The sequence below is a fragment of the Balaenoptera acutorostrata genome, chromosome X (genome assembly GCF_949987535.1).
Source record: "Balaenoptera acutorostrata chromosome X, mBalAcu1.1, whole genome shotgun sequence".
NCBI lineage: Eukaryota > Metazoa > Chordata > Mammalia > Artiodactyla > Balaenopteridae > Balaenoptera > Balaenoptera acutorostrata.
In genome coordinates, this window is record NC_080085.1 from 53,678,709 (window position 1) to 53,706,449 (window position 27,741).

Genomic DNA, 27,741 nt, shown 5'->3' on the forward strand with positions numbered 1-27,741 from the left:
CTGTCCCCGGGGCAATGAGAATTTTCCAAACAAAACAATACAGATAAAGGTGAAAAGTGCAGATTTGTTCTAATTAGGTCATTTGTCCAGAGCCTGTGATTTCTAACATAACTCTTAATCATATCATGAAATCCAGTAATGCTCATCACAAATTCTAGCTAAGGACCTGGGAGCAAAGAATTGGTTTTTAATTTCCAAGTGCCTAGGTGATTCTGGGTTGATGGACTTGAGAAGGCACTAAATAAAAACACAATTAACTTTGGCTTTCTTCCACATTCCTCTTTTATCTTTGCAGGAGATAGGGAGAAAGAAAGCTAGTTTGGTATTCATAGCACCATGTGTGGCCAGGTGGCGGGATGGGTGGAGCTAGGGGTAGATAAAAGAAAGCTTCTTATAAAGAAAAAATATCCCAGCTTCCCACCAATGACCCAAGACATGGGCTGGGACATAGGGATTCTATCCTTCCAAGGGAGGAAAGTAAAAGAGGCCTCGATGTTGTAACAGAGAGAAATGAGGCACAAAGACAATGGGATTTGTTCAAGGTCACTCAGCAACTAAGTTCATATTTGCGGCCCCTCTTTATTCATGTGTAAGCTTTTCACTAACAAATCCTTTCCAGAGAGCCTACCAAGTGTCAGACCCCTCCACTACAGCAGTCACCCAGAGATTTCAGCCTCAGAAAGTTCTCAGGGATTATCAGCCTCAATTAACAGAAAAGAAAACCAACTCAGAGAGGCTAAGTGATTTGCCCAAGGTCACAGAGGTAAACAACGACAGACAACTAGTTCAGTGATCCTTTGCTTTCTATCACACCATATAGATTTCTCTTACCATCCCTGAAAGACAAGAGCAGCTTGCAAGTCTCATGGGTCCAGGAACTCACATCCTTGCAAGGCAATGCTCTAGCTCCAGTACTGCTTCAAACATACTGTGACATGGAAACAGAGGCCTAGTGGGGAAGGGTTTTGATCAAGTTCTGGGAGCAAGGTAGGTACAGAGCCACAGCTTGCTCTTAGGGGGCCCAAGGCCATTTTTTTCTCCTGCTAAAGACCTGCCTTCCATATGCTGTCTCTCTGTCATGCATGCATAATTTCCCCTCTTCACTATGCTGTTTCCTTGGGTGAGCCCTTTCTCATTCTGAGCCTAGTTCCCTAGCCTCCAAAATGAGGGAATTGGACTCAAGACAGCTGTAACACCCCTTTTCTAGAAGATACAGCTGTCTGGAATGACTTTAAATGGCACTGTAACTTCCAGAGCTTGAGCCCAGATCAGGCAATATATGAAGATACATCCTTGAGCCTCATTTTTCTCATCTGTAAAATGCAGGTAATCCCAGTTTTACCTACTTCACAGGGCCAGAGAGAAGATCAAGTGAGACAATGTGCAAAACCCACTGAAAAGTTTAAGACAATGTTCGAGAGAGAGAGAGAGAGAGAGAGAGAGAGAGAGAGAGAGAGAGTCAAGAATCAAGCGAGCATCCACTAGCCCCAGTTGCTTTTCTCTAAATCCAAGTAGAGAAAGTGTCTATGCATGTTTTATCCAATAAATCTTCCTGAGCCCTCCTATGCAGTTCAATCTGGATTCTCAAGACAAGCACCTCAGGTGGCTACAAGGTCCAAAGGAAATTAATAAATCCCTCCACTCCCTTTAGGCCCTAAACACGAAGGAGTCTCATCATTTTGCCAGTTCTGAGACTTCCCACCATGCCAGCTCTATCAAAGCCTCTCCTAGGGATGCCTGGCTCCACCATGCCTCTTTCCCAGTGCCAAAGCACCCACTGCCCAGCCCTCCTGCCAACCAGCAGGGTTCACAGAGGGAGGAGGAAGGAAGAGAGTGGGCAGAGGAGAGGCTGTGGGAGGTACAGCTAAAAGTAGATGCTGCCTTTAGGCACCACACTCTGAGGGGGTGGGGGTGGGCTCTTAGCACATCCTTCCTGCAGCCAGCTGGGCACGGAGGTGCATCCTTTCTCTCCTCTAATGAAGGCAGGCAGACAGAGAGATGAGAGCTGCCAGAACTATTCCCAGAGCTGACTATGGACGCACAGTGCTAGCCTCCTCTGGACCCCGAGGGTGGATGGCTGAGCAACACGGTGTTGCATCCAGGGCTCCTTGCCTCAGAAGAACTGATGTAGTCTGCAGGAGATTCTGTGCTCCCCCCACCTCCATCTGACTGCCTGGCACCCTAAGGACTCTGACAGGCCTGTTCCCCTTTAGGAGGTTACATAATACTCTTGTTCTCCCAGCCTCTCTGTCAGCTCTCTCTCTCCAACCAAACCTGAGAGGGCATTCAGGTCTCTGATACAGCCAAGAGAGCATAGAGCCAGAACCCTATAGCAGAGGTAGCAGGTTATAGGGGGCAAGGGCCTGATTTGATGACTCAGGAACCCAGACCCATCACTGCAACCTTGGATAAGTCCCTTTCCCCTTCAGTGCCTTAATTTTCTCACTTGTAAAACAGGAAGGGGAGAGGCATGCAGATCTCCAAAGTACTCTAATCTCTGCCCCTATGTGATTCTCTATGTGAATCCTGGCCACATAAATGAAAGACAACCCCCCACCCCGCCTCCTACATCCAAAGTTGTCCTATCTTCCAAGAAATCTGGCTGAGCTGGGCAGATCCTTCCCCACTCTTCTAATTCTAATTCCCCTAATGAATAAGGTCTGCACTTGCAAGTCTGGAACTCTAGACTCTGTCCGCCACTTCTGTCCCAGGCCCATTTCAACCAGACAAGTTCTGCTTTTTCAGGTTTTATAGAGAAGCTTCTGGCTCAAATTTCATTTAAGAACATGATTCTTCTACTAAATCTACTCCTCATTTTAGTGACATGGAAACAGAGGCCTAGTGGGGAAGGGTTTTGATCAAGTTCTGGGAGCAAGGTAGGTACAGAGCCACAGCTTGCTCTTAGGGGGCCCAAGGCCATTTTTTTCTCCTGCTAAAGATCTGCCTTCCATATGCTGTCTTTCTGTCATGCATGCATAATTTCCCCTCTTCACTACTACTAACTCTCAACCTTGATGCTCAAAGACCAAATGCCCAGTTCTTGTCAGGGGCCTGAAACTAGCACAGAAGACTGATAAGAACAAGAAAGAACTGGCCTCAGACAAATCCCTCCCTTAATGTCTCCTTTTCCACCAGGTTTTCCCTTTGTTCCTTTCTTCAAAGTTTCCTCTTGAGTTCTGCTCTATGTCAGTGGCGGCTTTTCAATTCTCAGAGTCATGACCACATTCTGACCACAGAGTCCACTATGCAGGTTACTCTGGAAGAACTGCAAAGATATGCTGTCAAGAGGCCTGGGTTCTAGGCCAGGAATTACCACTTTCTGAATGTGTGACCTTGAGTAAGTCACTTAATCTCACTGTGCATCAGTTTCCTCAACTACTTCCAGATTTGGGGGAAAAGCCAATGAAATAACTAGGAAACTTTATTCATTTAAATTCTTATTAACTTTAGTAGTAGTATTAATTAAATGAATGGCTACTTAAAATTCTGCAGGAAGGGGTTCTGGGGTGTCAAAGCAGCCTGCCCCTTGCCTCCTAGGCTTTCCCAGAGCTATGAGGCTGGTATTTATCTATAAGAGGCAATTCTCAATTATCCATGCAATATGTCTCTTTAACAACAAATACTAAATCCCATAGCAGCATCCCCCTGACACTCAGTTCACTGTAGGGCTCCCTTCCTTGTGGGCAACCAGTGTGTGCTCAATGAATACAACCTACAGTTCAGTTGTCCTAGAAGAAACCTAAGCTAAATATAATTAGGAAGGCAAGTCTATTACCCCCTAAAATCACCCTGTGCATTCCAAACCTGCTATAAGAGATCTTTGGATTACCTACTGGTTTTGAATAATATGCTTAATCATTTTGATCATTAGTATTAATCACAAAGTAAGCACAGATCATTAAAGCTGGAAGAAATCTTTGAAGCTATCTAATCCACCTGACCTTATTTTACAGATGAGGAAACCGAATTTCAGAGGGGAGAGGTAATTTGACCAAGGTCACCCAGCAAATGAACAGAATCTTCTGCACTATTATAGAAAATGCATAGGGACTAACTATTTTCCTGAAAGGTTCAAACCATCTCACAGCTGATAATTTAAAATCCAAATAGGTCCTCAGACTACTCACTCTCTAGGGTTGAGTCCTCCTTTTTAAGGTGGGCACAAGCCCCTAGAATTCATCAAGGCCCCCACAATCCTAGAATAAAATCTCACCATCTGTGAAGCCTGCCTATTCATGTGTGTGATAAGCCAGATTCAGGCTGAGCTGACATTTCCTTTGAACATAGCAGTCACCCTCATCCCTGGCTGAACATTCCTGTCACCTCAGGGAGCTTTTAAAAAAATATTGATGCCAGGGCCTCACCATGACCAACTCAATCAGATCTCCCCCAGAGATTCTAGGAATTGTTGTTAGTCTTGTTAACTCCCCAGGTGATTCCAATGTGCAACCAGGGCTGAGAACCACTGTGTAAATGGAAACAATTCAGCCAACCAAGAGAAACACAAAGAGTTTCCTAAACTGTTTGAAAACCAAATATATTCTTTTTTTTAACATCTTTATTGGAGTATAATTGCTTTACAATGATGTGTTAGTTTCTGCTTTATAAAAAAGTGAATCAGCTATACACATAACCAAATATATTCTTTTAAAGCTAAATCTATGATGTCCCGCTTTTCCAAAGAGGGGCAAAGAAAGTGGTACACAAAACTTACAGTTGTGGCACTGACCCTCAGGCAAATTCTGGACTCAATTAGGAAACATATGGTTTGGGGGTACTGAAAAAAATTAGGGAACCCTGGAGCCTGCAACAGGATTTACCAGGGGTAAGATGCCAAGTGACTCATATTCCTTTTTTCGATAGGGTCATCGCCTTGGTAGATGATTGCTATGAAACTAGCATACATCTTGATGTCCACAAAGCATACAACAAATCCATCATGCCGCATTATCCTCATTAACATGCTGACAGGATAGATGATGGTAGCACCCAGTGGATTCTGCACTGGCTGACCAGATATACACAAAACTTAACCAGCTCCAACTCCAAGAGGCAGCTCTGGTAAGTTGCCAGAGGAGCTAGCATTAACCCCATTATATTAAACATTTCTTTGAATCAACAACTTGGATGATACTTATTCAGTTTTCAAATGATGCAATGCTAGAAGACTGCTAATCTGTTTCATGGCATTAAGGGGAAAAAATGTAAAATGCCAAAAGCTAGAATAGACCAACCAAAAAAATAAGTTTAACTGATGCAATGCTAGAAGGAACTGCTACGTTTTGGCACAATGAAGCAAAATTTTAAAAAAACCATAAAAGGCTAGAGTAATGGATCAACCAAACAAAATTCAATAAGTTTGGTTCAAAAGGCCAATTTCACAACAGCACAGAGGACTGGACTAGACAGCAAAGGCTTTGTGCCTACAGCCCAAAAGGCTCTTAACCCTGGCTACATGTTTGAATCACCTTGGGAGCCTTACATTTAATTAAAAAAAAAAAAAAAAAGCTGCCTCGGACCAATCCCATGATAATTAAATCAGAATCTCCCAGAGTGGAGACTTGGCATGGGTACTTAAAAACTCTCCAGCTGATCTGTATGTTCACTGAGGATTGAGAACCAGTAGAAGACTGCAATATTAAATATTTCACAGACAGATCAAAGTCCCTTTGTACTTGATCCTGATCAGGTGGCACCTGGAGTAGCATGATCAGTTCTGGGCAGCACATTTAAAAAATATATATAGAAAAATTAGAGTTCTTTAAAAGGAAGGACAATTGTATGAAAACTGTAGTTCCTTCAAAATATTCTGTATTTTAGACTTCACCAATTCACACTGCCTTTCTCCTTGAAGATCCCAAATAGTGAGTTTTCATAAGACTAAAGGGAACTCTTTGATGTATATTCAAGATTAAAAGGCAACATTTTATTGAATAAAGAATTCTGTGCCAAACTGCTATATACATGAAAGGTATGAAAAAGCACTAAAATTGAAAGCAAGTAGCTGAGGAAGCTAGTATGACTTCAGGGGTGACTCACACTCTTCCCCTTCCACCTGACTCCATTCAGCTTCACACTAGCTGGGAATGATCAACTCTGACTCTCTCCCACTCTCCATTTGAAAGGCAGACCCACTCTCCCATCCCACCAATCTCTCTTTTACTTCTCTCATCTGTAAAACCAGGAATAACAATTAGCCCTATCCACTTCACAAAGCTGATGTGATGCTCAAAATTAGAAAAGATACGGAATTGCTCTGTAAACCCTATAGGCCCATGCACTGACAAGGGATTATTAGTATTGTCATTACTGGACTGTTTCCTGAGTCTTCTCTCTCCACTAGGCCCTCCCCCCTTCTAGTTTTTCCACTCAGTACTTTGGTGCCAGGGCAAAGCACCATGCCAAATACTCTTGAGTATCTATACCCACCTAATGACAGGAAATACTCTGGGTAGACATGAAAAGAGCTAAACTTTGATCAAGGATTCCAGGAAAGCCAGAGACTCAGTTGGCCTAAACAAGTTGCAGAGCTAGAAATAAGAGCTCGAGAGTCTAAGATTCCCCACCTCCATCCCACTTCTTGGGGCAAAGCCACTGGGACTGAATCCAGATGGTCTGTGGGAGGTCTTCTGAGGAGGCAGTTATTTTTGGAGAACAGGCTCAATTCCCAATCATGTCTCTGTCCAGAGCAAGTACTCCACAGGCCAAGGAGAGCAGAGGCCAAGATGGCAAACAGAGGCAAGAAGGAGGACATGCTTTGGCAGCATCCCTGCAACTGCCAGAGTGTTTCCTCTGATCACAGCCAAGCACTCTCAGTCTAGGCCTCACCATAGGGCAGAAGAGCACCTCACCCAAAGGCTCACTGGGATCCCTCAAGTCCCTAGCAACTTAATCACACACACACACACACAAACATACAAGTGGATGAGAAAATCTGAGTCAGGGCCCAAGCCTGTTCACCAAACCAATAATCAAACTGGCCTCTCCAATTTGCCGAGCCATCTCAGCTGGAAACTATTCAGAGACCAGCAACATAGAAACAACAACAACAAAAATAAAACAAAAAAGAAAAAGCAAATTCCACACTGCAGCTGGGCTGGGCAGGGTTCTCTAGCCACAAACAAAACTGGGGCACAGTGCAGAGGCAGATGTTACAGGTTCTGACAGATAGAGGCTGTCTCAATGGGGGGTAAAGCACTGCTCAGTTTGTTCCCACCACCTACCCCTTCACCACCTCCCTGTGTCAGCCAAAAGGCATGGTAGACAAAAATATTTTTCAGGGCCTGCAGACCTCCTTGCACTAAAGCTAGGCTGTGAAATGGCTCATTTAATCTTAAGGAGAAGGCGGTGACTATAGAGGGATTTGAACCCAGGAGCCTTCCAATAAACAATCCCATGGCTGGGATGCAGCTAAGCTCTGTATACCATCTGTGGATATGTTTTCTAGGCATTTGCAGGCAATGAGGATCTTGCTCTCTATTTGTCCTCTCCCCAAAAGCACCTCTTCAAGTCCTGCTTGCCAGCTCCCCCCCTTGCTCCAAAGGCGTTGGTGCCTGGACATTTAAAGTGTGGGCTCTGGAGCTCAGCAGGAGCTGAGTGATGCAGGAGTTGCTAGGATACTGGTTGAGGACATTTTCTTGAATCCCCTAGTGGGGAGCTGGGAGCCAAAATTCCTGAGCTGGTAGCAAAAAGTTATCCTCTACAAAGGAGTCAGAGAGGAGGAAAGGGAACAAGGAACTTGGTCAGGAATAGTTGGGACACATCAGAGAGGAAAAGCCCTCTTCCTTCTAACCCACTTACAGCAGGGATGGTGGGGGAAAGAGAGGAGGCTGTATCAGGGGAGGTAGGAAAGTTTTAGAAGGGGGAAGATGAAGAGGCAGGAAAGGAAAAAAAAGTCAGAATGCAGAGGGTTCCACTCCTCTCAGCTGCATTTTTCATTTTCTCCCACTCTTTTCTCTTTTTGCATACCCTCACAAGTCTGAAGGAGAAATGCCAAACCTTTAGGAGTCACACAAGTAAAAAGTCACCCTGCTCTCTACTCCCTAAACTCCCTTTTAGCTGCTCTAGGGTGGCCTGCCATCTGGCTAGCAACATCCCCTTATTTGCCTAGAGATAAGTTAATTTGAAAAATATTTACCCATTTCACAAACTAAATTACTGATGAAAGGGCTCTTTCAAGCCACCCCTTTAGTCTGAAGCTGTGTGTGGTAGGGGGAAAACTGGTAGGGGGGACACTCATCCATCCTAGCACCAGTCAAATCCTTATAGGCCATAGCACAAGGAGGCCTTTCAGAACTGTGAAACTGCTGTTTTTCCTCATTCCTAGCACAACCAACCCCCATCAACATTCAGGAGTGTGCACCCCTCCCCCCCCACACACAGAGTAGGGTGTGCACACACACCCACGTACATACTGTCACACACCCTACACACATACATTCCCAAAGGCTTTCTGCCAAGGGTCTGTCAGGCACCCAGAGGTGAAGGCTGTGGCATTTCATGACACATAATTTGTCATAAACCTGGCTCAAAGACCAGCCTTGGAGAATCCTTTCCCCCTTGGGGGAAAAAATCAAAAAGCATTCTATTGTTGTAGTCCAGTTTTCTTCCCACATAACTAGGTAAAAAATCTCTTAGGTAAAACTTAAGTTTCTCCAGATACCAGCAAACAGATATTTCCTCCCTCCCCACTCCCATCACCCCTTGATTAACATTTCATTTGCCTTTTCACTTGTCTTTCCAGTTCACCAGCCTCTGATTTCAACTGCCTATGGACACCCAAAATCACAGAAGGCAAGAACATAGTCCAACCATCCCCAAATGCCAGTGTTATAGGGAATCCCAAACTTACTGAGGAGGAAAAAAGTGCTCAATGTCAGTCACTGAACAGAGAGGACGGAGGTCTGCAGCTGCCCATCCTACAGCCTTTCCTCACTCTCCAACACTGTCTCAAAACAAAGTGCCCAGCTAAAATATCAGTTTACTTTAGACAATACTGTTGGAGCAAATGCAGGGAGGGATGGGGAAAGGGACTCACTAGATTCTCTTTGCAAAAAACAAGTTCTTAGTTCAACCCAGGGACTCCCACAAAGGGACTAAAGAGTAAATAATAAGAGTCAATGCCAGCAGACTTCCCAGATCATGCTTACACCATAGTACCAACTGAATTAAAAAAATCAGTTGCTCACCCACACAGAACCATTGAGAGCACACCCTGAGGCTCAAAACCTCTTCTAAAACCATAAAATAATACTCTTTGGGTCCTGAGGTCAGGACAATTTCAAGAGCCCCCTTCACAGCCTTCAAAATCATTTCCAAAGAGTCTGAACAACAGTACATGGAACTTGAGAGCACAATGCCAGCAGATTTGCACATCACTCATGAACAGCCGCCCACATGGGTGTACAGGGAACATGTGTGTGGATGTGTATGTGCCCTGATTCATTGCTACATGAGACATAATTGGCACTCTTTCAAGTCAGGTAAGAAACAGAATGAAGAAGACCTGCCTACGTCAGTGGGTGGGGGGTGGGGGGTATTATGAACACCGGCATCAGAGACAATTTTTTTCCTGGCTTTGCCAAGAGCTTTCTTAGGGGAAACAGAAATATACAAATAATAACAATAGCAATATTAACAGCAACCACCACCACTACCACCGGATACAGACATGCAAATAAGTGTCAAATTGGAATGCTGCTTCTAGCTCATGTTTTCCAGAGCTTTCATCCCATTCCATCCAGACTTTTTTTTGGGGGGGGGGATGCTCAAAACTCTCAATTTAGCATGATACATACTTTCATTTTGTCATGGAAACCTTCTAATTAGAAAGACTTCTGATTTTAAAGAACAAACAAGGAAGCAAACAAAACCACTTTCTCATTAGCACTAGCAAGTTCTATTTAAAATGTAGTTCAAGAACATCTTTGCAAATGAGACTACCCCAAAGAGGCATATCTAAATACATTATTCCCAAGGTAGGTAGAGAGCTGGCTTTTGTTGTTTTTTGGAGGACATACAGAGAAAATCCCCAGACTCAAATTCACAGGTACAATCTTCGGGAAAAAGAACCAAACAGTTACTGTCAATGTCTTCTCTTGCTAATTCATAAAGATCAGAGAACGCTTTTATACCCCATTCCATGATTCCAAAGAAATTGACATTTAATGATTTAAAAAATGTTTTAAAGGTGGCTTCTTTCCAAATTGGAAATTGTAAACCCTGTACAGCAAATTAAGATTCAGAGAACACAGTCACCAACTGCCAGCACAACGCACCCCACCACATCACTTTCCAAATTCTCGCTTCTCATTAGAGACTGAAGAATCATTTTCCCTAAATTCATTCCTTGTATCAATTTTTCCCTCTAAACATCTAGTGCAATACTGTTTTCCCTAAGATGCCAGAAATTCATCATACTCTTCCCACAACCCCCCTTGCCCCAAACAAACCCAAATGCGCTTCTGATGGCAAGAGAGAAATTTTGACTGAAATTCTGTGATGGAATTTAAAGGTAGTTTTAAAGAAAACGAATTGACAAGACACCACAATCAGCAAAGCCATTGTATAAGGACACAGAGCTTGCTTCATGAACGTCACATAGGTGGAGAATGCACACACACACATGCATACATAAATAGAAAGCATTTCTTTATCAACAGTTTCACTTAAGCAATAAGCAACTACACTCACAGGCATACTTAAAAGACAAGACATAACAAAAGATTTAGGGAGAGATAATATACCAACGTCATACATATCACAGCGAGGCCATGTTGAAGCTCAAAACGCTTTCCCCCCTGAGTAAGAAAGCTTGCTCTTTCTCTCCCTCTCTTTCCCTATCTCTGTCTCTCTCTCTCTCTCTCTTTTTTTTTTTTTTTCTTTCTTGGAGGTTCTCGGGATGAAATCAAAACGAGAGTTCGAAACAGCTCAGGTGGCTGGACTCCATTCAGCGCGTTCCCAGGAAAAACATGAGTATGACATTTACAAGCAGGAGGACTACAATCACGGCAAAAACGACTACAGTTTGCACATCCAGGGTCATGGTGCAATGCAGAACACTGTAGTGTTCCAGATGGGGGGCCGGCAGATTGGGAGATGTCAGTCTCTGTTCTGTCAGACTGTCCATACAGCCACCATGCTAGAAAGGAGAGGAGGAAGTCGGGTGGTTGGGGAAGGGCTGGGTTTGGCGCCCGAGTTTGATATGGGAGGGGGGGAAGGGGGAATGGGGACGGGGAGCTTGCTTCCCCCCTTCTCAGAACTGAGCTGATCTTTCTTCCCTAGTTGAGAAATCTTAGCTTGCGCTGAAGTCGGCAGAGTCCAGCATTCTCTCTCGGGCGCCACGGAAAAGGCAAAATCCTGGCTTTCAAAGGGAAAGGCGGGAGGAACCAGAGCGAGGTTCTCCGGCGCCTGCTCAGTCTGTCTGTCCGGGGGTGCGTCCGTCCACCTGCCTGGCTGGCTACCGGTCAGTCTCGGTCTCCCCTACTTCTTCTAATTCGCTCGCTTTCCTACGCTCTCTCTGCTCGCGAAGCTCCCGGCTGCCAGCCACTCTTTCGATCCCTGCCTCGCTGGCTCTCTTCCTCTCCTCTCCCCACCCCCTAATCCAAAGACTACGTTTTTATTCTCCGAGCGACTGCCAGCGCCTGCGTGAGGCACAACCCAGGCTGCTGACAGGCCCGCCGGCCAATAGCAGGTGCCGCAGAGGAGCGTTTACTCGCCGGGGGGCGGTACTTGAGCTGGCGTGCTACCCGCGGCAGCCAATCGGAGAACCCACGGTTCCCCCAGCAGGCCCGCTTCATCCAGCCCAGCTGGAGGCCCTGGCTGCCAGTTCTGGCGTGGGGGTGGGGAGTATGTTGTGGATGGGTTGATGCAGATGAGGGGAGAGAGGAGGGAAAGGATTGGGAAAGAGGGAGGGATCGGACATAAGGGGCTAAAGGGGAGAGGGCATGGCAGGGAGGGAGGAGGGAATGAGGAGAAGACCATGAGAAGCAGGAGGAAAAGAAAAGGAAACATGGGAAGGAGAAAGAAGAAATAGGGGGATACGACGATGAAGAAAGAGAACGTTGGCGGAAAGGAAGGAAAAAGGGTGGGGAGGAGGGAAAAGGAACGGGGGAAAAAGGGATCCTTTGCAGCCACTTTGTTTGGAGCCTGGGCCAAGGAGGAAGCAAAGATGCCTTTAGGCCACTGTCTAAGTATTTATAGGCGACTCACAATTAGCTATATAAGTTCAGCAAATCAGTGCTGTGTACAGAACCACAAGGACACTCAACAAATTATCCAAAATCCAATTCTGTTTGTCTTTCTCTGATATCTCTGCACTTGCAGGTCAGATTTCCTTTCCTACTTATGGTTTCTTTACACTATGACAGCTTGCACTCTTCCAGCATACTGGGTACTAGGAAGAGAAGACAGCTTTGCAGTGGAAAACCCTCTACAAAACTTGCAGTCTGCTTGAAATCACTGCCCTGTTCTGTGTTGGTGACCTGGTGTCCGAAACTTGGGGAAAACCCCTGGACTAGAGACAGGAAGTTTTCAGATTTACTTCTAGCCCTACCTCAAGCTTGCTGTATGACTTTTGGGCAACTCCATTCCCCTCTATGGGCCTCCATCTCCCTTCTGCCACATGAGGACTTAGACCTATCTGAGAATTCAGTGAAACCTCCGAACCCTCACCTCAGAAAAAAAAAATATATATAGCAGGCTCCTGGGCCCTCAAAAATCCAGGACTAACTTATACAGAAGATCTCTAAGGGCCCTTCTTACTCTTACATTCTAGGACTGTAAACATGAACACATAGATATTGGTGGAGAGGGGCAAGAAACTAGATTATCCAGGGATAGAACAAATTAATTTCTGGAATTTCCAGCATACTATAGACTCGAAGAGGAATGAGAATTGCTCTCTATTCTCTAGAAATCTTTGAGCCTAGGACAGTCACCCATTTTAACTAAGTGACTGGAAATTCTGAGTGAATGCAGGTCATAAGCAAAATGGCCCCTAGCCTTACAAGATAGAATAAAACCTAAAGAAATGTTCACTTTAAATTTTTTTTAATTTATTTTATTTATGGCTGTGTTGGGTCTCTGTTTCTGTGCAAGGGCTTTCTCTAATTGTGGCAAGCGAGGGCCACTCTTCATCGCGGTGCACGGGCCTCTCACTATCGCGGCCTCCCCTGCTGCGGAGCACAGGCTCCGACGCGAAGGCTCAGTAATTGTGGCTCACGGGCCCAGCCGCTCCGCGGCATGTGGGATCTTCCCAGACCAGGGCTCGAACCCGTGTCCCTTGCATTGGCAGGCAGATTCTCAACCACTGCGCCACCAGGGAAGCCCCCACTTTAAAATTTTGACTCATCACATTACCTACGAATGATTTGTGCCAAAACAACAAAAAATCCTGAATCAGATCAAGCTTCTAGATCCAGCTATCAATTTATAGGCCACACAGGAGACAGAAAAACATGTTAATTGCAATACGGGGATACAGACTGTAAAAAACTACAGGACCAACAACCTGGTTCTTTAGCAAGTAAATAGGGAGAAAAAAGTGTTATTGATTCAGGTGGAACTTGTGTATGCGTGCATACACACACACATTTGTGACATTTATGAGACAAATGGGAATTTGAACAGCCTGATAATATTAAGGAATCACTATTAATTATAAATGATATTGTGCCTAAGTTTAACAAAAGGGGGAGAATAGGGGTATATATTTGTGACCTTGGATTTGGTAATGGTTTCTTAGATATGACATGAAAAGCACAAGCAACAAAAGAAAAAAAAATAGATAAATTGGACTTGATCAACATTAAAAAACTTTTGTGCTTTGAAGGACACTATCAAGAGTATGAAAAGAGAATCCACAGAATGGAAGAAAATACTTGCAAATTATATATCTGATAAGGGACTTGTATCTAGAATACATAAAGAACTCTTACAACTCAATTATATAAAGAAAAATAACTCAGTTTAAAAATTGGCGAAGGATCTGAATAACACTTCTCCAAAGAAACGGTCAATAAGCACATGGAAAGATGCTCAATATATTAGTCATCAGGAAAATGCAAATCAAATGCAAGAAATGCAAATGAAGGATATTTACTATAACGTATTTGTAATGGGACACCACTTTACACACGCTAGGATGGCTATAATCAAAAAGCTAGATAATAAGTGTTGGGAAGGATGTGGAAAAATTGGAACCTTCATAACACTGCTGTGGGAATGTAAAATGATGAAGCCACTTTGGCAAACAGTCTGGCAGTTCCTCAAAAACTTAAACATGGTGTTACCATTCGACCCAACAATTCCACCCTTAGGTATATACCTAAGGGAAATGAAAACATGCCATACAAAAACTTGTACATGAACATGAATAACAGCATTGTTCACAATAGCCAAAAGATAGAAAGAACTCAAATGTCCATCACCTGGTGAATGGATAAACAAAATGTGGTATATGCACACAATGGAATATTATTCAGCCATAAAAAAACCGAAGTACTGTTATATGCTAAAACATAGGTGAACTTTAAAAATATGCTAAGTGAAAGAAGCTAGACACAAAAGGCTTTTATATGATTTCATTTATATAAAATACCCATATAGTTAGGATAAATACTGTTTAATGAAGCTTTTGTTTTATTTACATATAAATATAAATGTTCTAGGTTGTGATGTAAAATATATTTCTTACAGCAGGCAATGGTCAACATAGTTTGAAAGCCACTCTTCTAGATTACGTTGAGACAGATACTGGTGATCAGGACAGTACCAAAATGTAAACAACTAGAATCTTTCTCCTTGCCTTTGAAAGTGCAATCTTATCCTTTCTCCACATCACCATCTATTGACCCTTCAACCCACTGCAGCCTGACTTTCACTCCCATCATCCCATAAGAAACTGCAACTTCTCGTGAATACAAACAAATGACCAACTTGTTGCTAAATCTCATGGCCAATTTTCCATCTTTTTCTTCCCTGACTTTTCTCCCTCTTGACTCCATTGATGCCTTCCTCCTTCCTGAAATGCTCCATTTGCCTTGGGGACACCATCCACATGACCTGTCTGGTTATATTGTCTTTACTTCCTGCTTGGGTTCTTCTTCATTTAGTCATTAAGGGCATGATTTCTCAAAGTTCTTCTAATCTCAGCCCCCTTTTCTTCTCATTCCATACTTGCACTGAATGATGGACCTATCCATTCCCAAGGCTTTAACTACCTACCACCTACATTACACACTGATGTACCTCCTTTCAACAAAGTTACAGGACACCAGTGGGGGAATAAAATAGGTCCTTGCCTGCAGGGAGCTTACAATTCTCTGCTGATAACCCCTAGGTAGATCTCTTGAACTCCAGAGATGAATTTCCAACTGCCTTCTGGACATCTCCTCCTGAATATCTCACAAGAATCTCAGACTTGATAAGTCCAAAAGTGAAGTCATCTTCTCTCACCCCTGCCAGCTTCCTCTTTCCCCTGAGATCCCTGACCCTTAGGAATGTCACACACAGAACTAGCCTAAAACCAAGAAGATACCCATAAGTCTTGCTTCTCCCTCACCTTGCTACTAGCCAACCAGTCTCTAAGTCTTGATGATTCTCTTTCTCCTTAAGGAATGTGTCCTCCCTCTCTCTCCCTGCTGCCAGCACTGTGGTCTCTTGTGCAGCTCTCTCTCCCCAATTCAGCTTCTACTCTCCTGAACAAATTATCTCTTTCAAAAGCAGTTCTGCCCTTATCAATTCTATGGTGGATACTATATATTGGTTGCTGGGGATCCATGCCACCCCCCTTCTAGCCTGCCTTCCTATATTGCTGAAAAGCTAAAAACCAAAAACTACAACAACAACAACAACCTGTCATTTCTCAGACTCCTTTGCATCCAGTGTTCTGGATGTGATTTATTTCTGCCAATCATATGCATATGCACAATATTTGGAAGAAAAGTGATAATGCAGAAACCATACTTCTGCTGTTTCTGGTGACAAGTAGAGTGGTGGGGTTTTAGGGTTTTCTGCAGCCGTGCTACGTTTCCATAGGTCCCAGTGTCTGGACACTGGCTTTGTGTCTTTGTACAAGCAGGGAATGAGACTTTTTAAAAATTTTATTTATTTATTTATTTATTTTGCTACTGAGGATTTGGAAGGCATAATGTTACTCTAGTCAATAGTTAAGGCAGTGGCAGATTCCTAATTCCTAGATTGCAAATCAGGTGAAGTGTTCCCAAAGCTCCTGATGCCTCACCTTCCTGCTTGTGGCAGAGAAAACAGCTCCTCTGGTGTTGTTCTGGGAGTCATTCCTGGAGGCCCAGTCTAAACTTTGTCCCTTCAGCCCTTCAACAAATTTTGTAAGCACCCAATTTTCTATATTAAAACTCTGCTGAAAAAACTAGATCAATTTAATTTCTGCAGCTAAACCCTGGGTTATACAGCTCCTCTGCTCAAAGGCCTTCCATGGCTCCCCACTGCCTTTTAGGGAAATTCTGCAGCATGGCATACAATGCTTTGCCAATCTTGTGTCCTTTGCCTGACGCTTAGCAGGTGCTTCATAAACATCTGTTGAATGCACGAATGTCTCCTTCATCCACTTGTTTCTTCTCAGAGAATTGTATCTTCCAACCACAGAAGGCAAGACATGATGAGACCTCAGAGAAAATGTACTCTAAACCCTCATGTTCTAGGTTAGGAAACTGAAGCCCAGAGAATGAAAGTAAGCTACACAAGATTACACAACTAATTGCTGGCACAGCAGAAACCAAAACTCTTATTTCTTGAATCTCGAAAGTACTTCTGAGAGATTTCAGACTTTGGAACATGACATTTGATCCCAGCCTATTTGCGGTTAGCTTTCTGCATAAGGTGACCATTCAACTCTGTTCACAATTTCAAAAAATTAGATGAGGCTCCCACATTTCAAGAAGCACTGCCCCACCAACAGGTGCACCCACAGAGAGATGACCATCTGAACACAAAGCAAGAAGGCGGCCATCTGCAAGCCAAGGAGAGAGGCCTCGAAAGAAACCAACCCTGCCAACACCTTGATCTCAGGCTCAGAACTGTGAGAATATACATTTCTGTTGTTTAATCACCCAGTCTGTGGTACTTTGCTGTGGCTGCCTTAGCAAACTAATGTAGAAAAGCTATCAACATCTTAGTGATCAGTTTGGCATATGCTGGAGTAACATTAATAGTCACTTTAATAGTTTTATTAAAATTTATTCTGGATGTCTAAAAAAAAAAGGATAACCAACAAGGACCTACCGTATAGTACAGGGAACTCTGCTCAATATTCTGTAACAACCTAATTGGGAAAAGAATTTGAAAAAGAATAGATACATGTATATGTATAACTGAATCACTTTGCTGTACACGTGAAACTAACACAACATTGTTAATCAACTATACTTCAATATAAAATAAAAAGTTAAAAAATAAAAAAGCACTGCCCCAACCTCAAAGGCAGCCCTTCTGCTAAGTATCAAGGAATCACAGAATCTCTTGGTATAGCAAAACCCCAATTCCATCCTTCAATCTTTTCTGCAACATCCTCATCCAGTTTTAGCTCCAACACACACAACAATGGTGAGGTTCCTCTCTCCTAAGACAACCTGTTAGTCTTTGGGACAATCTCATTTGGTGGGAAGTTCTTTCATCTCTTTGAGCCAGATGCTATCACTATTTCTATCCCAGCCACTGCTGAGGAGCTAATCACTCCATGAGATAGTCTGGAATATAAATGTTCCCAAACTCACATTGAAATTACTATAAGCACCCAGTATATTTCTCAGGATCCAAAGGGCCCTCATTAGATAATAATAATAAGAGTTAACACTTATAGAGTACTTACTCTGAGCACTGTTCTAAGCCCTTTACATATATTAATTATTTTAATTCTCACAACAACCCTATGAGGAAGATACTATTATTGTCCTTATTTTACAGGTGAGGGGACTGAGGCATAGTGTTTAAATAACTTGCCCAAGGTCACATGGCTAGTCAGTGGTAGCGTCCAGATGCAAACCCAAACCAGTCTGGCTCTAGAGCCTATGCTTTTCAACACTATGCTGTATAAATGCCACTAGGTGACACATGTTCCACCTTCCAATAGCATCTGACATGATGTCTCCTGGGTCACAGGAATAAATTGTTTCAATATCCTGACTGGAGTCCCAATGGCCTACCACCCAGGTATAAGATATCTAGGTCTTAAATATTTGCCTTCTCTCAGGGAAAAGCCAGTACCAGGTTGTCCTTTGCCCCTCATGGTTCAAACAGCTCCCAAAGCCCCACTTCTGTCAGGAAGCACACCCAAGGAATGTTCCACATTTTGTCCTGACCCCTACTGCTACTCGCTTATTTGCCATCCAACTCCCACCTCAGCCACCTGATAATCCCTGATATTTGCCACAGGCAGCCTGAAGATATTGAATCCTGTCTGTTCATGTTCTTGGTTACCTATATGACTAGATGCTCTTGCACATTCATGAATGTCAGCTCTATTTAGGAGAATCAGTTCCTTGAGGACAGAAACTCTTGGTTAGTTCAGTTATTCTGCACAGAGATCACCACACCCCCCAAATCAGTTAAATTCAATAAGCAGTTATTTTGACAGCTAAAGGGTACAGAGAACCTCTCGGGAAACTTACAGTCTAGTAGGGAAAAGAGTCACAAACACACATAATTTCAATGTCATACAGTAAAATATCCTAAGCACTATCAGATAATGAATAAAGTTGTTGTTGATGATTATAGAACAAATCATAGAATTTCATACTTGAAATGGGAAAAAAAGGTTATTTCCTTCCAACCTCCCTTTGTAGGAATTCTGTCTACAGTATATGTGATGGGGTAGGGGGAGTGGAGGGGGAGGAGGAAACATTACTTTGGGCAAGCATGGTGCTAGGCTTTTCAACATGTCATTTTATTTAATTCTTCCCAGAAGCCCCAAAAGAAGTAATTGTTATTGCTATTTTAAACAGTAGAAAACTAAGGTTAAGAATGTTTACATCATTTGCTCATAGCCATACAAGTAGGATGTAGCAATTGCAAGGTTTAAACTGAGATCTATTTCCAAAGCCCACCTTTTTTTCTCCACTCTCTCTGATGAGCTTTGTTCAGCAGCCACTGGAATATTTTCAGTAACAAAAAAGAACTCACCCTGAAGCTTCCAAAGCCATTATTCATTTTGAGCTAAAATTCACTATACTATGGCTTCTGTCCATTTGTTAGAGTGCTATCCTCTGGGCAATGCAAAAAAGGTCTATCCTTCTAAGCAATAGTCTTCTTAAGTGTTTGAAGACATCTATCATGGCTTCAAACTCTTATTCCTCCTGAACGCCCACCTTACACACACACACACACGTGTTTTCCAAGATAAACATGACCATTTCTTTAAGCTATTCCACTGGTGGCATGGTTTACAGTCCCCTCCCCAGGCTGGTTGCTTGTCAGTTTGTCCATACATCCCTCAGAACACATATCCAGGTGGGAGTGACAATGGGGAGTATGGTGAAACTGTCACCTCCCTTATTCTAAACACTGGATCTTAGGAAGAGCTACCTGTGAACTCATGTTCACCTAAAATGGTTGATACTTGCATGTGTTGCTGTGCCCCCACAATGCCTTGAGAAGCTCATGGCAAAGTGAAATAAGCAGTGGAAGAAAAGCTAGAACTTTTGGATGTAAATCCAGCCTCTGCTTCTTGGTAATTGTATGACCTCAAACAAGTCCTTAAACTTCCTTAAAACTCAAAAGGCTATGACTTGTTTTCAGTTGTAACTTAAAATAAAGCATTGGTTGTTTTAAAATTTCAACAGCCTTGCCAAAGTTGTGGCAGGCATGGAGTTGGTCCCAAGTGGGGTACTCTGAGGAATTACTGAGGAATTACTGAGTGATTAGCTTAAGTTAAAGAATAAAGTTGCATATAATTGTGTGGTTGTGGGGGGGCATTTTACGGGGAAAATCAGACACAGGATTAAGAATTTGACTCTGCCTGAGGACTTTTCTCCTAGCTATCTAGAAGTTTAGCTCTAATTACATCTCTTCAAAAAGAGTCCATCCCTGACCACCCTCTCTAAAACTGAACCACGCCATCACTCTCTATTCCATTATCCTGCTTTTCTTTCTAGCCCTGAAATGTTATATAATTATTGGTTTATTGGTTTATTTTCTCCCTTTATAAAGTGTAAGCTCCATGAAGGTAGAGACTGTTTTGCTCATTGCTGTATCTCTAGCACCTAGAACAGTGCTTGGAATTCAATAAATATTTTTTAAATGATTAAATAACTAAATGGTAAATGAATGAATGAATGAATGAATGAAGACCAAATCATAGTCCTGCTGATTCACAATGTAGGACGTAGAGGAAATGTATCATGGAATTATTCTCTGCTGTAGCCTGTGAATACCAACCTTTGCCCTGCCTGCCCTCCTCCAAGGGCCTTCGTTAGTCAGAACTTCTCCAAAAGGGACTAAAAGTTCCAGGTTACAGGCTGAGAATTTCAGGACCTCTTTGGTTTTCTGTTCCTTGTTGGCAGAAGCCATTCTAGACCGCCACTAAGAAGGAAGCCCTTCCCTCAAGAAAAATTGCCTATAGCACCCTCCTGTGGCCAAAGACTGAATACATCTCTGAATAAATACCCAGGAACAGCAATTTCCTCCAGTTCCTTTGCATGCATCTATCTCAGGCCTATTTCTTTCTCTCTTTTTGGGGTGGGGGGGAGGTGCTTATTGCAGTTCTATTTCAAGCAAGCTAGTGGGTCAAACAACCTGCCTCTACTCAGGTTAGAAAAGACTGGTTGGAAAAGAGCAGCGAGTCTAAAAGCCCCTTCAGAGGAAGTACAATGCTTTCATATCAGGCTCAATATCTTTCTGGGAAAGTCAAACCCAATAATGCATCAATTCAAGGTTGGGATGGGCAGTGAACGCTTCCCTGAGGACTAGTGTTTAGTTTTGGAGCCTAATCTCCTGGACAGTTCCATTTTGGGGCCTCATGACTCATTCAACCAGCTACCCTTCTGACTCCTATGTCCAAGTTTATTTATTTACAGGCTTCATTTAAACTGAAAACTGCTGAGCAGTAAGGACATTAAGCATTCATCATCAAATTAAACATGGAGTTTTGCTCAGAATAGATGCCTGACAAGCATTACATAGATAAGCAGGTAGATCGGTAGATAGGTAGGTAGGTAGATGATAGGAATAAGTTGAAACTGCAGTAGGAGGGGAGGGGATTAGTTCAACTAGGGAGTTTGTAAGATGCTGGATTATGTGTCAGAGGGAGTCTAAGGATTTGACTTAGGAACTGTATTTTCTATAGAAGTCCAAGGTAGTCTAGCAGTGAGGCTCTGAGTGAAGATGTAAAGCGAGTTGGACACTACCAAAGATTGGTAAAGAAAAGATGTGTGCAGGACACACAGATGGATAGAGGCTTGTAGATATTTGTGAGGGCCAAGATGAGACTTCTGAAGCTCTCTGTGGACTGATATGGAGATATCTCAAAGATACATTATGTGCAAAAAAGAAATATGCAGAATTAATATTGTTACTATTATCCAAGGCAATCTACAGATTCAATTCAATCCCTATCAAAATACCAATGGCATTTTTCACAGAACTAGAACAAATAATTCTAAAATTTGTATGGAAACACAAAAGACTCTAAATACCCAAAACAATCTTGAGAAAAAAAGAACAAAGCTGGAGGTATCACACTCCCTGATTTCAAACTATACTACAAAGCTACAGTCATCAAAACAGTATGGTGCTAGCATTAAAAACAGACACATACATCAATGGAATATATTGGAGAGCCCAGAAATAAGCTGACCCTTATATAGTTAATTCACCTACAACAAAGGAGGCAAGAATATACAATGGGGAAAACAACAGCCTCTTCAAAAATGTTGTTGGGAAAACTAGACATTTACATGTAAAAGAATCAAACTGGACTACTTTCTCACACCATATACCAAAATAAATTCAAAATGGATTAAAGACTTGAATGTAAGACCTAAAACCATAAAAATCTTAGAAGAAAACATAGGTGGTATGCTCTTTGGCATCAGTCTCAGCAATATTTTCTTGGAGATGTCTCCTCAGGCAAGGGAAACAAATGCAAAAATAAACAAATGAGGCTACATGAAACTGAAAAGCTTTTGTGCAGTGAAGGAACTATAAACAAAACGAAAAGGCAGCCTACTGAATGGGAGAAGGTATTTGTAAATTATATATCTGATAAGGGGTTAATATAAAAATGTACAAAGTACTCACAAGACTCAATATCAAAAAAAAGAAACAACTTGATTGAAAAATGGGCAGAGGACCTGAATGGACATTTTTCCAAAGAACACATACAGATGGCTCACAGACACATGAAAAGATGCTCAACATCACTAATCATCAGGGAAATGCAAATCAAAACCACAGTGAGATATCACCTCACACTTGTCAGAATGACTGTTGTCAAAAAGACAACAACTGACACTGTTGGCAAGGATGTGGAGAAGAGGGAATCCTTGTGCACTGTTGGTGGGAATGTAAATTGGTAAAGCCACTATAGAAAACAGTTCCTCAAAAAATTAAAAATAGAACTTCTACGTGGCCCAGCAATTTCACTTCTGGGTATATACCCAAAGTAAAAAAAAAAAAAGCACTGATTTGAAGAGATATATGTACCCCTATATTCATTGCAGCATTATTTAGAAGAGCCAAGATATGGAATCAACCTAAAGTGCCCATCAATAGATGGATTGATAAAGAAAATGGGGAATATTACTCAGCCATGAAAAAATGGAATCCTGCCATTTGTGACAACATGGATGGACCTAGAGGGTATTATGCTAAGTGAAATAAGTCAGACAGAGAAAGAAAAATACTGTATGATTTCACTTATATGTGGAATCTAAAAAACAAACAAATGAGCAAACATAACATAACAGAAACAGACTCATAGATACAGAGAAAAAAACTGGTGATTGTAGGGGTGGGGAGGGGGGAGGGGGGAGGGGATGAGTGAAATAGGTGAGGGAGATTAAGAGGCACAAGCTTTCAGTTATAAAATAAATGTCATGGTGATGTAATGTACAGCATAGTGAATATAGTCAATAATATTGTAACATTATTAACATTGTATGGTGGCAGATGGTAACTAGACTTACCGTTGTGATCACTTTGTAAAGTATAAGAATATTGGATCACTACGTTGTACACCTGAAACTAATATAATACTGTAAGTTAATTATACTTCAGTAAAGGAAGTAAAAAGAAATATGCTGAATAGTATATAAAACGTGTGATTTTGGGGGTGAAAAAGAAAGAAAATAAGAAAATATTTTTGTATCTTCTTATATCTACATAAAGAAATTCTGGTGACCTCTAATGGGGGAACCTGGGTGGAGAGGGCTCATCCATTGTATACATATTAATAGTTTGTTTGATTTTTTAACAATGTGACTGTTATATTCATTAAAAATTAAATTTTAAAAATGTTAAATATGCTTTGTGATCTTTTTTTTTAAATTTTCTTGGTGTTGACTTTTTTATTTTTTTTTAATTTTTGGCTGTGTTGGGTCTTCGTTTCTGTGTGAGGGCTTCCTCTAGTTGTGGTGAGTGGGGACCACTCTTCATCGTGGTGCGCGAGCTTCTCACTATCGTGGCCTCTCTTAGTTGCGGAGCACAGGCTCCAGACGCGCAGGCGCAGTAGTTGTGGCTCACGGGCCTAGTTGCTCTGCGGCATGTGGGATCTTCCCAGACCAGGGCTCGAACCCGTGTTCCCTGCATTAGCAGGCAGATTCCAAACCACTGCGCCACCAGGGAAGCCCATGCTTTGTGATCTTAATAAGCTCCCTCCCCCTTTCTCTTTCTCTCTGCTTCAATTAACCCGACTACAAAGAGCCCTACACTTAGAAGGAAGCAGTATAGCTTGAGAGTTCAGAACACAGGGATTAGAGTCAGCTTGCTGAGCTTCAACCTTAGTTCTGACAATTGCTGGTTGTATGACCTTGAGCAAGTTACTTAATGCTTTGAGCCTCACTTTTCTCATCTTTAAAATGGGGAGAATGGTATAATGCCCTGGTACTCATTCTGCCCTTCACTTTAAGCAAGCCCCAGACTCTCAGTACTGTAGTTTCCTCACATGAAAAACAGGGAGATTCTTACGGCTCTTGGTGAGGGTTTAATGAGTGAATACATGTAAAGCGCTTAGAACAATGCCTGGCACATAGTAATGCTCAGTAAATGCTAACAATTACTATTATTTAAGAGTCTGAATATTATCTTTGCCCCCAACTTTAGGCAAAAAATATATTTTCTGAGCCTCAGTTTCCTCATCTATAAATAGAAGAAACAAATAATGCCTACCAAAAAGATGATGAAATCATGAATTTGAAAGTGCTCTATGGATTAAAACATTTGGTTAAGAAAAGAAGAATTGTTATAGTAGAAAAAGGTGAGAGGGATACTAAATGAAGATTCTACTTATTCAGTGCTCCCCATCTCACCTCCAGCATTCTGAATGAGATCATATCTAAGCAGCAAGTGGAGGTCTTTAAAGGTCATGAGTCATTTCTGTATTAAATGTCAGAAGATTAGTCCTGGTTCCCACTTCTCTAAAGCAGAGTGGTGAAAAGGGGCTGCACACCAGTGGTTGCCACTCCATCATGAGATGCTAAATGTTTCTGTATAACTGTTCTTATTTCTGGGAGGTGCTGAGGTTCATTGATTCCTCTGCTATCCTTAGCAGCTTCTGTGAAAGGAAAGAAAGTTGCCCTCAGTCCTGAAGGCTCACTCTCCCCTCTCCATACATATAACCAGTTTATGAAGTACAAAATAAGTCACTTAAGCAGGAGTACCAATTCTCCAGATCACAGCAAACAGTGCTTACAGGCTCATTTTATGATATTATCTGGTTTGCACCTCACAACAGCCCAAGAAGGCTGGCAAGGAGTGAGGGGTAATAGTTCCCACTTTACATAAGGGCAACACTCTGCTTCTCAGAAGGAAAGTGACTTAGCTCTCACCACTTCATGGGAGAATGGAAAGAACAAAGAATTAAAAGCCAGAAAACCCAGTTCTGGGAAAAGTACTTTGGAATCTGTAAAGTTCTATACATTTGGGATTTTTAATAAACTGTCATGCCAGGGCCAGGACTATAACCCGAGTTTCTTGTCCTCTAGACCAGAACTCTTACTGCACTGATGATGGAAAAGAGAACAGCAAATAAGAATCAAGAAAAATTATCCCCCAAGAGTAACTGCAGCTTACATTTAAATAGAACTTCACAGCTTCTTAAATAGGCCTTTTATCACATTTCAACCTCATTGCAACCTTGTGAGGGAAGTGCAGCTAGAAATAGGAAACTAAAATTTTAACCCCCCCTACACATACTTCTTATCCCTCTTCCCTGCTGTATTTTTTCTCCTTAGCACTTAGAACATAGTATATGCTTTTTGGAATCATTTGCTTAGCATGTATCTACCCTAGTAGAAAATCCATTCCACAAGGACAGAATTTTTGTCCGTTTTGTTCACCATTCAGTGCCTAGGACAGTGCCTGGTACATAGCAGATGCTCAATAAATATTATTAAGTAAGTGAATTAAGTGTCTATGTGGCTGTGTGCATGTGTGTGGGGGAGAGAGAGAGGGAGGAAGGGAGGGAGGGAGAGAGAGGGGGAGAGGGGGAAAGAGAGAGAGAGAGAGAGAGAGAGAGAGAGAGAATGGCCCCATTTTGCATATTAGTAACCTGATATCCAGAAGAGTTAAGCAATTTTCCCAGGAAGGACTTCTGAAGCTTCCCATTTCAGCCTGTTCCCTTCACCTAACTGCCTGGCTGGTTCAGGGACATCTTACCTCTGCAAAAAGGAACATTTACTGCAAATGCCTCTGCCTTTTCTAGGGCCAGCTTCAGGCATGGTTGGCTACAGGCAGCCTGAGGTTCTTCTCTTTCATCAGTTCACTCATCCATTCCACAAATATTCACAGGAGTGCCTGCTATGTACACAAAAGGCATTCTGCCAGGCTTCATTGACCTTTACACACCCAAATACATTTGTCTCACAAACACTCAAATGGGTTCCCTGAGTTTTCACAATCTCTGGTATTTATAATGGTGAGGGAGGAAGGGGCAAAAGTCATTTGAGTTCTCAGCATGTGGCCTGAGGGTCCTGCTCTCTTCTACAACCTACCTGGCAGTTTCATGCCTACCTCATAGGATTGTTGGGAAGATTAAACTAGATACACATGCAAAAGACTTAGAGCAGTGCAGTGCTTGGCACAAGGTGAACGCTGGCTTGGTAAATGTTAGCTATTATCCTCAAGCCCTACTGCATTCATGATCTTATTGCTGATACCCCTTACCTCTGGAATGAAGGAAGCCAAGCAAACATCCACTCCTGGCAAGCGGGGAGAGTAACGCTCAAGGAACTACTATAGAATTACAGATCTATTTCTCATCCTGGCTCTGTTTGAAGATAGATGTGTGGAAAAGATACTTCATCTCTCCCAGTCTTAGTTTCCCCAATTTTTAAGTATAAAGAGTGTTGTGATGCCCACATAAATTCACATATGTGAAGGTGCTTTGAAAATGCAAAATACCAAAAAAAGTGAGGGATTATTATTGTATTAAAATAATAAAGATGATCATTAATTGAAACCTTGCTATGTGAAATACACTGTACCAAGTGCTTTACATAGATTAATTTCATATTTACAATAGTACCAATGACCAGGTACTACTATTATTTCAGTTTCACTGATAAGTTGTGATAGTTAATTGTATGTGTCAATTTGTCTGGGCCACAATGCCCAGATATTTGGTCAACATTATTCTGGATATTTCTGTGAAGGTATTATTTTGGGTGACATCAACATTTAAATCAGTGGACTGTGGGTAAAGCAGATTATACTTCACAATATGGGTGGGCCTCTTCTAATCAGTTGAAGACCTTAATAAAACAGAGACTGACCTCCCTCTAGCAAGAAGGAATGCTGCCAGCAAACGGCCTTTGGACTTAGACTGCAACTCTTCCCAGCTTGCTGGCCTACCCTACAGATTTGGGATTTGCATCTCCACAATCATGTGAGCCAATTATTTAAAATAAATCTCTCTCTCTCCCTCTCCCTGTCTACCTCTGTGTGTGTGTGTGTGTGTGTGTTTAGTTATTTATAAAGTTGACTCTTGAACAATGCAGGAGTTAAGGGCGCTGAGCAAGAGCACAGTTGAAAATCCACGTATAACTTTACAGATAGCCCTCCTCCATATCCACAGTTCCATATCCATGGATCATATAGTACTGCAGTCCATATTTTTGGAAGAAAAAAAATTCACATATAAGTGGACACACGCATTTCAAACCTGTGTTGTTCAAGGGTCAACTGTGTGTGTACACACACACACACACACACACACACACATATCCTGCTGGTACTGTTTCTCTGGAGAACCTTGACTAATATATAAGGAAACTAAAGCTTAGAATGGTTAAATCCCTTGCCCCAAATCACACAGCTAGTCAGTGGCAGAGCCAGAAACCTAGGAGTCATCTTCCATATTTCCTCCCTGTTCTATACCTCTCTCACTCAATCCAGCACCAATTTCCATTGATTCTATCTCCAAAATTGTTGTCCAATCTGCCCTCTTCTCCTCAGCTCCAGTGACTTCATTTCTGCAGCAGTATCTCAACTGGGCTTGCCATCTCCATTTTCACCCTCCTCAATCCATTCTCTATAGCCTGCAAAAGTCAACTT

General features: G+C 42.2%; 2 protein-coding genes across 9 annotated transcripts in view; both read right to left on the bottom strand.

Annotated features, from left to right (window-relative positions):
* Positions 1–27,741, bottom strand: part of ARHGEF9 (Cdc42 guanine nucleotide exchange factor 9) — a 230,413-nt gene that overhangs the window by 195,170 nt on the left and 7,502 nt on the right. The window contains exon 1 of one of the 8 annotated variants that reach the window (XM_057538865.1): positions 10,750–10,878. The exons of 3 other annotated variants lie outside the window; for them this stretch is intronic. In XM_057538865.1, coding sequence (XP_057394848.1) covers positions 10,750–10,758 — 9 coding nt within the window. In that variant the 5' untranslated portion in view covers positions 10,759–10,878. Of the gene's footprint in view, positions 1–10,745; positions 10,879–27,741 lie in introns of those variants that run through there. 4 more of the 8 variants (XM_057538871.1, XM_057538866.1, XM_057538864.1 and 1 more) reach the window with 4 other exon arrangements.
* Positions 10,927–11,586, bottom strand: LOC130706507 (uncharacterized). Its single transcript, XM_057538874.1, has one exon. The coding sequence runs from the start codon at positions 11,126–11,128 to the stop codon at positions 10,949–10,951; it is 180 nt and encodes a 59-aa protein (XP_057394857.1). The 5' UTR covers positions 11,129–11,586; the 3' UTR covers positions 10,927–10,948.

Bases quoted from the DNA above. Each gene is read 5' to 3' on its own strand.
- LOC130706507 (XM_057538874.1), bottom strand. From the start codon at position 11,128: ATGGACAGTCTGACAGAACAGAGACTGACATCTCCCAATCTGCCGGCC.